Here is a 16526-nt window from a genome sequence, read left to right as displayed (position 1 = left end):
TGGCTCAATAGACTGAGAATCAGGCCTAGAAATGATGGGAGGTCCTGGGTTCAAACCTGGCCTCAGATACTGCCTAGCCGGATGACCCTGGACAAGCCCCTTGACCCCCATTTCCTAGCCCTTACCATTCTTCTGCCCTGGAATCAACACCTACAACTGATTCTCAGATGGAACGGAATTGTTTTTTAATTGCTGTCCGGTGTAAGCAGGCAAGGCGGGTCCTGGGCACAACCCAAAGGAAGGCGGGTTTTGGCAAGCTGTGCCCCTCTCCTAATGGGCAGGGTCCGTTAGAATCGAGCATTTTGGGTGCCCACGTGGCCAATGACTGCCCCCCCTCCCCCCCCCGCGTCAGGCACAGGGCACAAAGGCAGAAGGAACGGGCTCCGCTCTCGGGCCTACCAAGGCTCCTCGCTGAGGAATGCGGGGAACAAGAGAGGCCACGAGGGCAGGGATCGTGGGCTCCATCCAGAGCCTCTGCGGCTGCCTTCGAACCCAGGTCCTGTGACTCGAGAGTCGGGGCTGGTGTTGTGTTGCGGAGGCTGCCGCCAGCTCGAGGAGAGGAAGCGTTTCGGGGAGGGCCCTCCGGGAGCCGGCCTGGGGGAGGGCGGCGGCCAGGCCAAACGCAGGCCAATCACGGTCTCTCTGTCTTCGCCCCACGCAGCAGAGCCACCCCAGCCAGCCTCGGCCTCGAGCAGCGGGAACTCCGACGACGCCATCCGCTCCATCCTGCAGCAAGCGCGCCGAGAGATGGAGGCCCAGCAAGCAGCCCTGGACCCTGCCTTAAAGCCAGCGCCCATGTCCCAAGCGGACATGTCCATCATCTCCCCCAAAATCATCAGCACGTCGCCGCTGTCCTCCGTGTCCGGCTACTCTCCTCTGGCCATTTCCCTGAAGAAGCACTCGGGAGCCGACGCTAGCATCTCTGCTCTGCAGAACCTCTCAGGTCTCAAGAAGGAGGCCCAGGAGGGCCCCGGGCTCGAGCTCCACGCGGCGAGCGACGCCGCGGCGCAAGGCGTGCTGCGGCACGTCAAGAGCGAGCTGGGCCGGGGCGGGGTCTGGAAGGACCACTGGTGGAACACTGTCCAGCACGAGCGGAGGAGCGCGGCTCCCCCCGAGGAGGCCAAAGCCGAGGACGCCGGCAGCAGCGCGAAGGAGAAGGCCGGCGGCGGCGGCCAGCCCCGGCCCGATCGCGGCCAGCTCCAAGGACCCTCGTCCTCCGAGTACTGGAAGGAGTGGCCCAGCGCGGAGTCTCCCTACTCCCAGAGCTCGGAGCTGAGCCTGACGGGCGCCAGCCGCAGCGAGACCCCCCAGAACAGCCCTCTGCCCTCCTCCCCCATCGTCCCCATGTCCAAGCCATCCAAGCCCTCCGTCCCGCCGCTGACCCCGGAGCAGTACGAGATCTACATGTACCAGGAAGTGGACACAATCGAGCTGACGCGCCAGGTCAAGGAGAAGCTGGCCAAGAACGGCATCTGCCAGAGAATCTTTGGGGAGAAGGTAAGGAGGCACCAGCGGGGGGGGGGGGGGCCTTTATGTGGCACCCCGAATATCGGGCCGCCGAGGGTCATCTAGACAAGCGCAAAGGGACGGTTTTCGGCATCCCCGGGCCCGTCCCTTGCTGGAAATGCGGGGCTTGGAATGGGGCTCAAGGCAGGCTTCTCTTGGCCCCAGGGACGAGGGAAGGCTCCGAGTAGGGCTCCCCGGGCCCCCCTGCCTGTTTGCTCCTCGTTTTGTAGTTAACTTCCTGGGAAGGGGAGGCGGGTCCAGGGGAACCCAACCAGGAAATGCAGAGGGCGCCAAGGCAAAAACCCGGGTAAACCCGTAGCTGACAAAACAAACAAAGGGCCTGGTCACACCAGGCAGCCCAAAGCCAGACCCCTGGGAGCGGCCCTCCGCGCAGACTCTCGTCCCAGTTCCTCGACTTCCCGATGGGGAGGGAGGCAGGCCGCGGCCTCACGGCTAGAGCTTCTGTAGCAGAGCCCTGATTCTCACCCAGCCTGGGCTCCGAGGCAGAGCGGCTGCGGGACTGCCCAGGCCGCCCAGCTAGCCGGCATCTGCAGCCAGGCCGACCCCGGGCCGGTTGCTCTGGCGTGAGCGCACGCGCTAAGGCTGTAGCGGCCGCAGACGCCGTCTCGTCCCATTTTACAGAGGAGGGCCAGGAGGCACCGGCCATGGCGGAGGGCGGCCGAGCGCGGCCTCGGCCTCATCCTCGGGCCCTCGGCAGGCCCTGGCTCATGCCTGGGAGGCCGGGGCCGCTTTGTCATTGGAAAAGGGATTTCAGGAGCCCCAAATGCTCGTCGGCGTCCCCCCGCCGGCCCCTCCCGGCGCTGGGCAGGTCCTGGGGGGCGCCTGGGGGGTTAGAGCGGTACACGCATAGGACCCCACGTCAGAGAAGCAGGTTCCACGCCGTGGCCGCTTTTCCTCTTCCTGCAGGGGTTCTCCACGGTCCAGCTCCCCACTGGTGACCCCCCACCCTCAGGCCACGCGGGCTCAGCAAACGCACCCGAGGCCTGGATCTCATGGTTAGAGAGGCCGCGTGAGCCGGCCTCCCCGACGGGAAGCCCCGCGTTCTAGTCCTGCCTCTGGCGGGGCGACGGGGGTGTCCAGGCACGGTCCCCCGTGCCAGAGAAACCTCGATGTGGTTCCGGCAGCCACCGCAGAGCCAGCGCTTGTGCCGATCCCAAGTCACGGCGGCCCGCTGCCCCCTCTCCCCTCGCCTCCCTCCTTAGAAAGGGCTCCCTAAGCAACATGTCCTGTCGTACAGCACGAGGGCATCTCCGGGCAGCTCCCCGCCTGCTCCCGGAGGACCGTAAAAACCTGGGTTGTTCCGAGCTGGAGTTGTTCCAAGCCCCCGAGAGGCTAGTGCCCCCCTCCCCCCATTTTACAGACGGGGAAACTGAGGACTGCCATGCGTAAACGCCTGCGCCCGGGTCCCCCGGGGGGCCGGAGTCCCAGCGGCGTTTCCCTGCACCCCGACGAGCAGCGGCTCCAACCCCCGTGCTGACGTCTGTGTTTTCTGGTTGTCACTCAAGGTTTTGGGCCTCTCACAGGGCAGCGTCAGTGACATGCTGTCAAGGCCGAAGCCATGGAGCAAACTGACCCAGAAGGGCCGGGAGCCGTTCATCCGGATGCAGCTGTGGCTGAACGGCGAGCTGGGGCAGTGCGTCCTGCCTGTGCAAGGGCAGCCCCAGGGACAAGGTGACCAAGGGCCGGCCGGGAGGGGACGGGAGCGGGGGCCGGGGCGCTGCTCTGCCGAGCCTGCGGGCAGCCAATGAGTTACCCATTAAGGAGCTGCTCTCCATAAAGAGGCGGCCCAAAGCCAGGGTCTGACACGGAGAATTAGAAAAAACGGGAAAGGGAATACAGGTCAGACGCCCGGAAGTGGGGCGTGGCGTGGGTGAGGGCCCCGCCCCCCTGCCCCCCAGGACTAGAATCATGGCGGGGGGGAAAAGAGGCCTGGAGGGGCTCTGGGGCAAGATGGCGGGCCTCACTGAACTCTTCCCTCTCGTGTCCCTTCTGTTTCAGTCCTCCACTCTGTGACGGCGATGCAGGACACCCTCCAGCAGGGCTGTGTGAGCTCAGGTAACTTCTTGGCCGCTTCCTCTCTGCTTGGACGGGCGAGGCGCCATCCCTGCCCTTGGGGTCTGCGGGCGATGCCCATGCTGGGGGGTGGGGGGGGCGGCTCAGAGAGGAAGCCCGAGAGGCTTATTCTGGCTGGATTATCAGCGAGCCAGATCCCTGCTAGGCCTCCCAGTCCTTTCATCCTCCTTCCCTTCTTCACCTTCCTCCCTTTTCCTTTTCCCCTCTATTTCTCTTTTGTTCTTTCTCCCTTTGTCTTCCTTCATTCCTCTTTCCCTCCCTCCTTCCTTCCTTTTATACTCCTTTTTCTTTTTCCTTTTCTTTCTCTTTTGTCCTTCCTCCTTTTTCTTCTTCCCTTCCTGTCTTCCTTTTTTCTTTTCTTTTTCTCTTTGTTTCTCTTATTCTTTCTCCCTTCCTTCCCTTTTTCTTTCTCTTTTTTAATCTTTTTTTCTTTTTCCATTCTATCTCTTTGGGTCTTCCTTCCTTTTCTTTTTTTTCTTCCTTCTTTTCTTCTTCCTACTGCCCCAAACTAGCCCTGCCCCCTCTCGTAAGACCGCCTAGGCCGAGTCCTTTACCCTTTCCCTGTGGCCCGAGCCCCTTTGGACGCTTTTGAATGGCATGAAATAAAGCCTGCAGGGTTACAAGAGAAACCAGTTCGACTGAAATGGTTAACCGCATCGAAAGCAGAAGAAGCTGGCGGGGCTCCGGCCCCAGAAGCAGGCTTGTAGGGGAGCTCGTGCTGGGGGTGCCGCGGACACCGCGGGGGGATCGAGGGCGGCCCGGGTCCCGCCTCCCTCAGACGCTCCCTTTGCGCGCCGTTCCCTATCTCTGAGCCAGAGCGTGACCCCCAGCCCGCCACGATTTCTCTGAACGTGTGGATCGGGGCGCTTCCCCGCCCCCTGGTTTGTGGAAATCGCAGGCAAAGCGGAGGCAGGAGCCGGGGTCCAGCCAAGCGGCTGGAGGCTCTGGGTGAAGGGAAATCTGTAAGGGGAACAGCTGGGGCTCCTGCACGGAGCTCCCCACCCCGGCCCCACACGCGGGCAGCCCGAAGGGCTTCTTCTCTTGTTGTTGTTGGGGGGCAGAGGGGGGAGAGGGGGGGAGATTGCCAGAGTCCGGCAAGGGGAGGAACGCCAGACTTGTGGAAGGTATTGTGGGCTGAGGCCAGGCGGGTTACCTACTCTGGGACGGACCGTTTAATTGGGAATTAGAGGAGAGACTAGCGAGCGCCAGACTCTGTTCTGAGTGCGTTCAGGACCAAGTGGGGGAGCAGAGTTGGCCGCTGCTCTGGCTGCCGAGCGGATCGCGGGGAGCTTCTGCTTCCTCTGCGCTCTCCCTCCGGTCCGTCGTTTCCGGCCTTGGGAGGGGTGCGATGGGACCCGGCGAGCCCAAGCCCGCACTCCTGGACCAAAGGGGGGCCTGTCTTTGCCGTCCGGGGCTGGTCATTCCCAGTGGAGGGACGTGCCAGATCCCCGAGTCTGCCCCCTTGATTCCCGCACGTGACGCCCGTCCGCACCTGAAAGCCAGCGAGGCTCCCGGAGGAAGGTCGGTCCTGACGCGGGTCTAAAAGGAAGTCCGTCCGAGCCGTAGGCAGGCGCTGCCGAGAGGAGCCGGCCTGGAGCCGCTGGGCCAGTCACTGACATGCAGGGAAGCCCTTTCGGGCCAGAGCTGGGGGCCGTGGAGCCCTCCAGGGCCTGCCGTAGCAGGAGTCGGTCTGAGGAGCGGCCGCAGCCAGGAGTCCCTTGTTTGTGGGAGCCTCCGTCGCCTCCGTCTCCACTGTCGAGTGCAGTCCGTGTGAGCTGTTCTTTGGAAACGGAGGACAGCCAGGAGCGGGCAGGATTTGAACTCGAGACGCCCTGACTCCGGCCCCATCCGGCCACCACCAGCTGCTCTTTCTGACATGCCTGGCCGCGGGAAGGCATCGGGCCGGGCGGGAGCCGTCCGAGAAGACCTCCTGAAAGTTTTCAGAAGCCCCTTTTCAGCGGGCCGGGCGTTCGCCTCTCCTTCTCGCCCCGCAGGGCCCTCCCTGGGCTGCGAGGGCTCGCTGTGCCGGCCCCGCGCTCGGCCTCTGGGCGCCGTGTCCAGGCGGGCCTGGTTTTCCCCAAGGCCAGGCTCCTGAGCGGCCAGCGGAGCCTCGCCCGGCCACGACACGGATTCTTCCTCACAGACTCCTCAGAGGGCTTTGGTGCCCACACAACGAGCTTGGCCGTACTTGTTGCCATGGTGATGAGGTGCCACGTAGACGAAGAGCCTCACATGTAGAGGAGTCGGGCCCGTGCTCTGCCCAAATAGGAAACCTCGGCTTTTCCAAGACGCGCTGCCGTCTTCTCCCAGCCCCGGAGGCTCGGAGTGCCCTCCTCCCTCGGTCAGCCCTCGGTGATTGCTCGCTTGTCGAAGGCTGAAGCGTCCTGCGCGAGATGACACCGCTGGTAAGGGGACTCGGGGGTTATCAAGGATCCCCCATAATAGAGGGCAGCCTGGCCTGGAGAGCCTGCCCAGAAACCAAGGACATCCGAGCTCAAGGTGTGCCTCTGAGGACTCGGGCTGGGGGACCCTGCTTGCCTCGACGGCCTCCTCTGCCAAGTGGGAGGCCAGGGTCGTGGCAAAGACCAGAGGAGGCGGCGTTTGTGCAAGCCCTTCGCCCAGTGCCTGGCCCGGACCCGCCGGAGAGATGCCTATTCCCTCCCGCGCCCTCCTCCCCCAACGTTTCTCCTGGTCATCTGTGGCCGGCACGTTTCTGCTCTCGCTGGGCTTTTCCTCCTTTCCGGTTTCTTTTTACCCGGAGCCCAGATCATTCTGCGCGCTGCACCAGACGCCCCCGAGTCGGTGGGGGCGGCGGCACCCGAGGCGGGAGGCGGGGGCCCGTTCCGTATCCGGGCGGTCTTGGGAGATGAGCCGCAGGTGTTCCTGGGGGATTGTCTGAGCCTCCCTTTTGTTTGCCTTCCGTTCTGGGTCTCATCCATCATTCCTAACCTCGTGCTGCTTAGCAATGGGAATGCCCCAGGGAACCGAAGAAAGACGGAGGGGGGGCCAATTAGGGCCGGGCTTTAAACCCAGAGTCTAGCCTGAAATAATTGCTCTATCAGGGAGTGATTTTCTTCTTGGAAAAAGAAAGCCGAAGATCTGTTTCGAGCTCCTCGAAACCTGGGGTGAGCCTTTTTCTCTTCCGCGCTCCTTCCAGCCCATTTCCCACTCTCCTCCCAGGGGGTGATTAATCGCTCGGCCCCCCCCGGGAAGGGAAGGAGCCGGAGAGGACTCGGAATCCAGAAAGAGGCAGCGGACGAAGGGAGCTGGTCCGGCGCTCGTCCTTACGCCCAGAGAAAGGAGAGGACGGCTGCCAAGTCCCTGCATGTAGGCTCTGTCACCGTTGAACACCGTCTTAGGCACCCTCTGCAAACGCATTCGGGCAAGCCGCGCCCCTGAAATGACGTCCCCTTCCGCGGGACTCACCACCAAGTCGCCTCCCGTGCCGGCGTCCATCGCCAGCCTGTGCGCTCAGTGCTGCGCCCGGGCCCGGGCCGTCTCCTCCAGCCATGGGCCTGGAGGAGCCTCCTCTGCTCGCATGGCCGTCTCTGAGCCTCGCTGCCAAGGCCGGACGGTGGTGACCGCCACGTCTCCCCAACAAAAGAGCCGTTTGGCGTTCACAAGGGCCAAGTTACTGTGATTGCGCTCTTGGTCAGCTCCGCGAGCTGCCCTGCGCCGCAGCGGACTGAACTCCATGCGGGGCCCTCGAGGAAGGCACTCGTCAGCCAGAGCGGGCTGCGATGTGGCTACGCTGCAGAAGCGAACATTGTGACGTCGTCGAAAGGGGATCCAAGGCAGAAAGCGGCCTCTGAGCGCGCGGGAGGAAGAAGAATGGCGTCCTCGTGGCCGTCCTCCTGCCTGCCTTTCACACGCACCTGAGGAGGTTTCCCCTCGCCGGAGCAGGCGGGAGCCATGAGCTAGGAATCCCGGGCCTGAACGGAAGAGACAACCCCTTCTTGCCAGGAGCTTCCTGCCTGCGGATTCTCTTGGGTCAACCTGGGCTTCCTACGCCAGTGAAGTCACCCGTCTGGTCTTAAAAGTAGAGGTAGGCAAGGGACTGTGCCAAGGTCACCAAGGCCAGGTGGCATTCCATGGGGGAAGCACATCAAGAGGTGGCCCTCACTTTCCCACCAGGCTCTTCTTTTCCTTTGAGGGATGTGCTGGGGAGAAGGATCTTGTTTGAGAAGCGCCTAAATGTCCCCAAGGAGGCCCCTCCCGGCAGAGTTGTGTTCCTGGCAAATGCTTACTGGCTTTGTTGTCGTTCAGTGATTTCAGTTGTGTTCGACTCTGTGACCCCATTGGAGGTTTTCTTGGCAGACATACTGGAGTCGTTGGCCATTTCCTTCTTCAACTCATTTTACAGATGACGAAACGGAGGCCAACAGAGTGAAGTGACTTGCCAGGGGTCACATGAGGAATACGTGTTTGGGTCCAAATTTGAACTCGGGTCTTCCTGACTCCAGGCCCAGCTCTATGCCCTGGGTGACCCCACATTAATCTCTTCTCCCTGAGCCTCTGTTTCTCTATAAAATGAAGGGTCTGGTCTTAATGGCCCTCAAGGTCCCTTCCGGGTCTAAATCCACGATCCTGTGTTCTAGAGGGTCATTTCAGCCGACCCCGATTCTTTGTGATGGAAGGACCGCCGCAGGGACAGACCCTGTGACTGAAGGGAACTCGCAGAGGAGGAAAGGCCCGCCTCCGGATGAGGTCGGCACCTTCTTTGCACACTCGATGTCTTCGCTTGTCGCTCGGAGCCCAGAAGGAAGGATTTCGTTTTCGGAATCTCACCACGTGCCGCTTTTCAGGAACTCGTCCCTTTCACAAATAAAGCAGCTCCTGTGATGGGGAGCCCCTTGGAAAGGGTTCCCGGGAGCCCCGGATAGAAGAGGCAGGGCCCCGTCTCCTTCCCTCCCGCCATGTGGGGGTGGCGGGCGCAGAGGCCGGCCTCCCCTCGGATCCCACGGCACCTGCAGAGCCCCGAGAGGCACCTCTGGAGGCGGACAGCCCTTGGAACAGGACCCGGAACGTGGCTGCTCCGTTTGCTTTTTTCTCTCAAGCTACAAAGATTTGGCCATTAAAAAACCACCACACAGAGAAAGCGGGAGCAGCCCCCCAGCCTCTGCTGTGCTCTCGTCGGGCTGATCTCCTGGGCACCCCGGAACCCGTCAGCTCCCAGCCCCCGACGTCTGCGTGCCCAGAACCGATGGAGATGGGCGCCGTCGCTGCTCAGGCCCAGGGCCAAGAGTCTGTGGCAACATGGAGGCAGGTAGGGCCAGAGACTGCATGACGCGTGAGCTCACGTCTCCTAGATGTATGGAAGTGGCTTTGGGAGGGCCTCAGAAGCCCCCTCGGACCCACACGCGTCACATCTGCCCTCTGGGAGAGCCTTCTCTCCTGGTGCTTCAGCTTGACTTTCCGGCTCCCCGACCCAAACGGAGACGACGCGGCCTTCCCCGAGCACGGGGCACCCGAGCCAGACTCCCGAGCCTGGCCTTGAACTCGGGCCTCTGCTCGAACTCTGCTCTTTACCAAGGGAGCACGGCCCGGCCCCCGGGGCAGCTGAGCTTCGGCCTCAGACAAGTCATCGGATCGTGGAAGGAGCTCGTGTTAGCGACAGACAGAGGAAATCTGTCCCGACAAGACAAAGCAGTTACGGGCAGGCCGGCCATCCCCCGCTCCCTTGCATTTGGGGGGACCCGACAGTAATTGGTGCTTGCGGCGAGCTTGATTCCGTGGAAGTTCTGCCCTTTCGAGGCTGCAGTGTGGCCGGCGGGGCTGCCCATGCGCTCAAGGGCCTTCTCGGAGGAGGTGGAGGAAGGCGCGCTGAAGAGCCAGGGCCTGCCCCTCCCCCAACCCGGCCTGGCATGGGATCACGGGTGCGGCCCACGCCGCTCCCCCGCCGGCTCGGCCGTGGCTCACGTGGCCCTCTTCCGGCCCTTTGACTCTGGCTGTGGGTCTCCTTCCTTTAGCGCCGCTTTCCTAGACTCAGCCCGACTCTGAGCTGGCAGATGTTCGGGGTGTCCTTCACGAGGGGCCCAGAACGAGCCTGTTGTTGCACCTCCGGAAGCAGCCTTTGTGTGCCCCTTGCGGCGCCGGGCCGGGGCCGGGAGGGGAAGGAGGCCCGCGCGAGGGGCGGGCCGCCGCGGTTCCTCCGGCTTTCCGAGGAGCGCTCCGGCCCGGCGCCTGAAGCGAGGCGCGCGGCGGGACTCCCCGGGGGCCCCAGAAAGATGTTCTAATCAATTACCACATCATAACACTGATGTATGATAATTACGGAGTGTCCCTCCTGAGATAGGGCAGCATTTGGCTGGGACGCGGCGCTTTCATGGTCCACTGCCTGATTAATATGCAAATAATGGGCTGATTGCATGATGAATGCAGAAAATGAGCTCGCTGATAACGGGGCCAGTGAAGCGAGAAGATGATAAATTACTTTTACTGACTGTCCTACATTAAGTGCCCCTTTCTCAACCATTTTATCACAAATTAAGTAAAGCAGGATGGAGAGATGATGAGGATGCGTAAAGCAATGCACCTTAATCGCTTCTCTAATGTTGATGCCTGTGATGTAAATGTCACCGGGCCGGCCTGCGCCTCGGCCAGCGCCCCTCCCGGGGCACGGAAGGGCCCGAGTCCAGGGACGGGCCCCCGTCGGGCCATTCCGTCACTGACCTTCTTTCTGTTTGGTTTAAGTCCTCACCTTCCCCTAGAATCCATGCCGTGTGCTGGTTCCAGGGCAGAAGGGCTAGGCCAGGGGTGAAGTGACTTCGCCAGGGTCATCCAGCCAGGAAGGGTCAGAGACCCTGTTTGAACCCAGGACCTCCCGTCTCTAGGCCTGGCGCTCTGTCCCCTGGCTGACTCTTTAAAAGAGAGATGGAAGACGGTCCACCACTCTCATGTGTCGGGCCAGCGAGGACCAGACAACTTGGATTTTTTTAAAGAGAAAAGTCACTCCTTTATTAACCCGAGTGCCCACAGCCCTGGCACTGGTGAGTGGGGGACAGGCTGTCCTGTGATTCCTTGGACATGTTTTTATATCTGGCTGAAGCTCTGGCTCCGAGGGCTGGCCGTCCAGTCCACGCCAGGCCAGCGTTTGGGGTTGGTCGGTTTGGATTTGTTTGGTTGGTTGTTTGTTTTGAAAGCTGTGGGTTTTTTCTGGCTACTAGAAACCAGTAGAAGTCAACTCTCCTCAGCTTGGCCCTCTAAACCTGACTCGCTGAGAACATGGAGGGTGGCAGCCTTCGGAACACAAGGCAAAATGGTTCTAAGCAGAGAGGCAGGGCCTGCTCCAAACACACGTGCCCACGGCCACACGGGCACCGCCAGCCATTTCAGTAATACATGGTGCAACCATTTTGTGATACACTTGGACATTTCACCTAGGAACGTACCCGTTAAGTGTTCGTCCACACAGCCGGTTCACTAATAAGGTTATTGAGGATCATTTAAAAGCATCGTTGCTAAATCCGTGTGGACTTTGAGAGATCTGGTAACGAGGCCAGAATCCATTATGGAAGTGGCACCCACTGGGCTAGAAAGCGCAGCAGCATCAGAAATGTTGCCAGCGTGCGTTGGTATAAAGATGAGCTTGTGGCTTTGTTTGCGATGGGGGTTAGTTAGAGCTTTTAATATTTCCCAATCCAGCTCCTGACATGCAGGTTCCCGTATGAGCTGGGAAAGGGCCACAGGGAAAATAGTGAGCCCTGAGAGAGAGCAGACTCAGAATAATACATGACTTCCAGTGGTCTAGGCATTCACTGTAGAGCTTTGGGGGGACACGAGCTTTTTGGCTATAATCAGAGCAAAGTGTAGATGGATTGTTGCATCTCTTTATTTGGATCTGGAGCCTTGAAATTACATCTTCAGCCCTCATTAAGAGCTTTTAAATTAAAAATGGAATTTTGGAAACAATTTGGAGTCCAGGGAATTTTTTTTTCAGATTAATCAACCTTGTTTTAGACCAGGAGAGAGGAGAAAGCAGAATGAGAAAAATAAAGGGACTGTATGTCTATATTCTGCCTTTTCTCTGGGGCATGTTTCATAGCCTGTTTTCGTCAACAACAAACATTTAGTGTGAAAATTATTTTTATTGACAAATTTGATCATTCTCAAACTCCAGAGTGTACCCAGGACTAACGCTCCCATAGTGGTACAATCCCAGAAAGCAGTAATGTTAGTCCCGGGGAGCCCATCCCCTTTTTGTGTTTTCTAAGTTATCAACATGACCAGTGCTTTTTGTCTGAGATTATTGTCCTTTAAAGTTGTCATAGTGAATGAGTGTAGAATTCTTTTACCTTCTCCTTTGTTCACTCAGCACCCTTCTTACTTGTCTCCTGTACCTGTATTTCTGTGAATTAATTATATTTGTGATCCCTTTACAGCATGGCAATATTCTGCCGCATTTATGTTTATTTAACCATTGTGTGGTCATTAGGGCAGAGTTTAGTTCCTAACTTTTTGCTTTTACAAATAATGCTTCTATGACTCTTTTCACCGAGGTGGGTCTCTTTCTATATGTCACCAGCTTTCTTGGGGTATAGTAATGGACTCACTGGGGTCCAAAGGGTATAATTTGTTTTCAGTTGATATGTTATTTTCTTCCTTCACCTTTCTCTTAGTCTCTTCCTTCTCTCCTACCACAGAGCTAGCCCTCATAACAAAAAAACTATTCTAGGAGCAAATAAAAACAGTTGAGGAAAACTGACCGAAACATCAAGTAATTCTGACATTCTATACGGTGTTCCACTCTCTCACAGTCTCTTGTTTCTACAAAGAGAGATGCATGGGATGAATAGTTGTTTTTTTCCTTTTTCTCTTGCCTGAGTTCATTTTTTCCCCACAATGTTTGAACTGTACACAGCTCGACTAGCTCTAAATTAGCATAACAATTTTTATGATGTCCCTACCGATGATATTGCCTATCTTTTACCGTCTATGATGATTTGGTGGATGTGAGGAAATAACCTCAGAATTATTTTCATTTTCTTTTTCTGATTATGAGCATTTTTAGTACTTATTAGATGATTGTTACTTGCATTTCTTCTTTTGGGGACTGTTTGCATACATCCTTTTATCACTTATCTCTGAGGAAATGACTGTTGATTTTATAAATTGTATCAATAACATATAGACTTTGGTGCCAGGCTTTTTTTCCCCCAATCATATCTGTTCTTCTTTTTCCCATAGAATTCACTTAATTTTTATACAAAAGTGTTTTACTTTCATAATATCATCTCAGTTACAGATTTGTAAAAATTGAAATTAAATTTCAAATAATAAAAATATCATTTAGGAGGTTTATTAAATGATCATTAGAAATCAAGGAATAAAGAGAGAGCCAGGTAGGACTGCCCACTGGATATATACTCCCTGTCTACAAAAAGTACATAATGACAGGAAGTCGGTGGGTTCCCAGGAAATGTAGTTCTCTTTTTAGGGTTACAGTTTTTCAGTTACACAGATTTTGCCATAGTTCTGAGACAGAACCATCCATTTTCCTCTCATTTGTAATAGTATTACTTTTTAAGTTTTGTTAATTGTCCTTTCCAACTCATTGTGCCGATATGTGGTGTGACATGCTGAGTCAAACCAATTTTCCACCAAACTGCTTTTTCTTTTCCCAGAATTTCCTGACCAAGCCATTGATTAAGTACTTATTGTGTGCTCAGCCTGAATATTCAAGTTTCTGCATATACAAAATAGCCCAAGGCCTGTTCGCTGCCCTCTTGAGGCTTACAATCAAGTTGAAGAGAGAACACACACATAAGACAAATGAGAACATGGCTTTGTATTGGCCACACTTCCATTTTCAGTGCTTTGCTTTCTCTCTGGTTACATAAAATAGGCCTGTTGCTTACTCTGTTCTTTCGTTTATTCATTTCTACTCCTTGTGGAAGTGATTTGCTTGGCTCCTGTTGGCCCTATTGACTGAGGAAGATCCAAGACAACAGTGAATGTCCAGGTTTCTTTTCCTGATTGATAAGCCAGGCTTAACTTTCTCTTGCTCTAGCTTTATTCCCTCCTGAAGGTCGTTTGCTTTCAGTTAATTCTGTTTAGGGCTACGAGACAGAGACTCTCTTGTTTACCTTTAAGTCATTTGTTTCTAGCTAGGAAAAAGCTAAAGGGCTTGAGGTCAGTGGGCTAGTGCCTGGTCGAGACAGAGGTGAACAAAATGAGTAATAGAAAACAAGAAGCTTCTGAATTTTTCAACAAGTTTTTAAATGTCCATAGACGCCATTTCAGACATCACAGATAGTTGTCATCCCCTGAATCAAAAGCATCATGATGCCGATATTAATTAGTCTTATAGGGAGATTTTATTTCATTCCTGTACTTGGTGTGCCTTGCTGATTTATTTGTCCTCTACAGCCAGTCCACCCTTAGTACAGGGAACTTCATTATGTCCCTGGAGATCAGGAGCCCATGGCTCCCCCGTCCAGGTTACAACTGCAGGAATTTAAGATAAAACCCTGAAACTGTATGTGGCCCCGGGGCATGCAGGGAGGCTCCGGAGGGTCCCGTTTCCTGTTGGACACTACATTCAGACCGATGGGAAGATGGCATAGGGGACCGCAAGGAGTCGCCACTCATGGAGAAATGGTCCAATGTTCTTGGCAGCCCTGTTTGCCCTTTAGAAATGGAGAAAGTTCAGGTCACCCAACCAAGAAATATTCAGTAGCTTCCCCTGCCTCTTGTGCCGTTGGCTCTCCATCGCCATCATCCCAGGTCTTCCAGTGGTCCTTCCACAGAAGCTGATGGCAGCCCCTTTGCCATTTCTCGGGAGGTAGCTAGCGGCAGTCAGGCTTACTTTGGCCCTCTTGATGGAGACCCATTCAAAGGCCCTCCAGGTGGTGGTTCCTTTCCTGAATTGATAGCTCCACCTGATGCTTGCGAGCTTGTCACCAGTGAGCAGACACACGGTCCGCCGATGGGCTCGTTAGCCTGGCAGACCCTCACAGAGACATCTCCGGGCCTGATGAAGTAGATGTTGGGGCACAGGACCTCCTACATGTGGGTCACAAAAGAGAGACAGACAGCTTGAACCCAGTCCTAGGAGAGGCTCAGCCTAGGAAGAGAGGATTGTGGGGAGGACGGGAGCCTGCAGGCTCCCAGGAGGACTTAGGCTTGGGATCCTAAGATCAGAGTATCCATTGATTTAGAGCTGGAGAGAATCTTCCAGGACTTTGAGGCCCCCCACCCCCATTTTTCAGACAAGAAAACTAAGGCACGTAGGGCTTAGGAATATACACAGGATCACACAGCTAGGCAAGTTGCCTGATGCAAGATTTGAACTCATTTCACACCCAGGGCCCTATCCACCTACTTCTCAGTATTTAGGATCATTGATCTAGAGCTATAGGGGACCTTAGGGACCATCTCAGCCAATCTTCCCATTTTACAGATAGGGAAGAGTGATCCAGAGAGACAGAGGGACAGAAGACCATTGCTGCAGAGCGAGAAGGGGCCTTGGAAGTCCAACTCCCTCATTTTACAAACAGGGAAACTGAGGCCCAGAGAGAGCATAAGATCCTTGATCAGAGGCCATTCAATCTAATCTCACAGATAGGGAAACCGAGGCTCAGGGGTGAAGGGAGTGCAATGGGCCATCAGGGAAGAGTAGGCTCCACCTCACTAAAATGTCTGTGACAAAGTCTGGATGACCCTTCGTTGTGGTTCTTAGAGGCAGAATTCTCCATGTAAAGTCCGGGCGAGGCAAGACTGTTCCTGAGGTCCCTTCCACTTCCGAGATGCCGTGATTCTGTGAAAACCGCTTGTGCCCGAGCCCCGCCATGAGGGGCTTCCTGTGGAGGTTCTGCCCCCCTCCCTCCTCCTTTACGCCCCCTCCCCACTCGCTTGCCTTCCCCCCCCCCCCCAGCCCCACATGGGCCCGAGCGTGGGCTGTGGACAGATGACGAGTAGGGCGCCAGACCCGACCATCAGTTAAATAATGTTTGGGTTCTTGTCAGAATGTCACGGAGTAGCCTGTCATTTTGTTTCAGCAACTTGTCCTTCTGAATGCACAGTGTGCCTTATGGCGTGCCAGCAGTAAAAATGTCACTTACAATAATTACTTTTTGGTGAAAATGCTCGCTGACTTCCTACCTCCAAGCTGTTTTTTACACAGTGGGGAGATAATATGAAATGACTTTATCCTGACTGCTCAAATGAACACTAAATGGAATTTAGGTTATTATTACCGCAGATAGAGGCCTGGGTCTGCATGCTGCCGTCGTGGCTCGGATAGGCGGCAGGGTCTGTTCAGGAACCAGTGCCGGGCCTGCCCAGAGCTTCAGGCAGCTGCTGGGTGCCGGCTGCCTTCCGAATCTCGTGTTCTTCCTCATCCTTTTAGAGCCCCTGAAAGCATCCTGGATGTCGCGGGGAGAGTGGGAGAGCTCTGCCCTGCTGCCCTGTTTCCCCAGCTTGTGCCGAGGGCCTGAGCACCCTCCCATCCCCACTCAGGCTCACTTAGACTTGCAGAAATTTCATCCACAGGAGTCACGGGGGGAGGGGGCCAGAAAAACAAGGGGGGGAATGACAGCTTTGTGATCCTGATAAAACCAGGGAAGGGGACGCAGTATGGAGAGGTTCTTGGAACAGGTGTTCTTTGTGAGGGTTTTACCAGGGTTCCTCCCCAAGCAGATGCCAGTGTGTTGTGGCGTCACCTCCCTGGGCTCCTGGAGCTGTGGAGGTGGCTGCCCCAGGAGAGCAGGGACCGCAGGGAGGACTGACCATCCGAGGAGGCATCATCCTCATGTCTATCTGGGCTTTGTCTCCCTCTTCCTTTCCCTCTGGGCATCTGCAGCCCAACCGGAAATGGAAGGGAAGATCTTTTAGAAGAAACCCCTTCTCCAACCAGGGGAAGGAAATGGCAGCCAGAGAGAGAGGAGGGTGTGGGGGGAGACAGACAGACAGAGAGACAGATGACT

General features: G+C 56.5%; 1 protein-coding gene across 11 annotated transcripts in view; it reads left to right on the top strand.

Annotated features, from left to right (window-relative positions):
- Nucleotides 1–16526, top strand: part of CUX1 (cut like homeobox 1) — a 294746-nt gene that overhangs the window by 245102 nt on the left and 33118 nt on the right. For 9 of the 11 annotated variants that reach the window (XM_056819814.1, XM_056819812.1, XM_056819810.1 and 6 more), the window contains 3 exons: nucleotides 662–1497; nucleotides 3033–3198; nucleotides 3526–3582. In XM_056819814.1, coding sequence (XP_056675792.1) covers nucleotides 662–1497; nucleotides 3033–3198; nucleotides 3526–3582 — 1059 coding nt within the window. The remainder of the gene's footprint in view (nucleotides 1–661; nucleotides 1498–3032; nucleotides 3199–3525; nucleotides 3583–16526) is intronic. The other 2 variants (XM_056819806.1, XM_056819813.1) reach the window with 1 other exon arrangement.

This window comes from Monodelphis domestica, chromosome 2 (assembly GCF_027887165.1).
Source record: "Monodelphis domestica isolate mMonDom1 chromosome 2, mMonDom1.pri, whole genome shotgun sequence".
Lineage (NCBI taxonomy): Eukaryota > Metazoa > Chordata > Mammalia > Didelphimorphia > Didelphidae > Monodelphis > Monodelphis domestica.
Note: the sequence above shows the minus strand (reverse complement) of the source record. Positions and strands in the feature narration are given on the sequence as shown.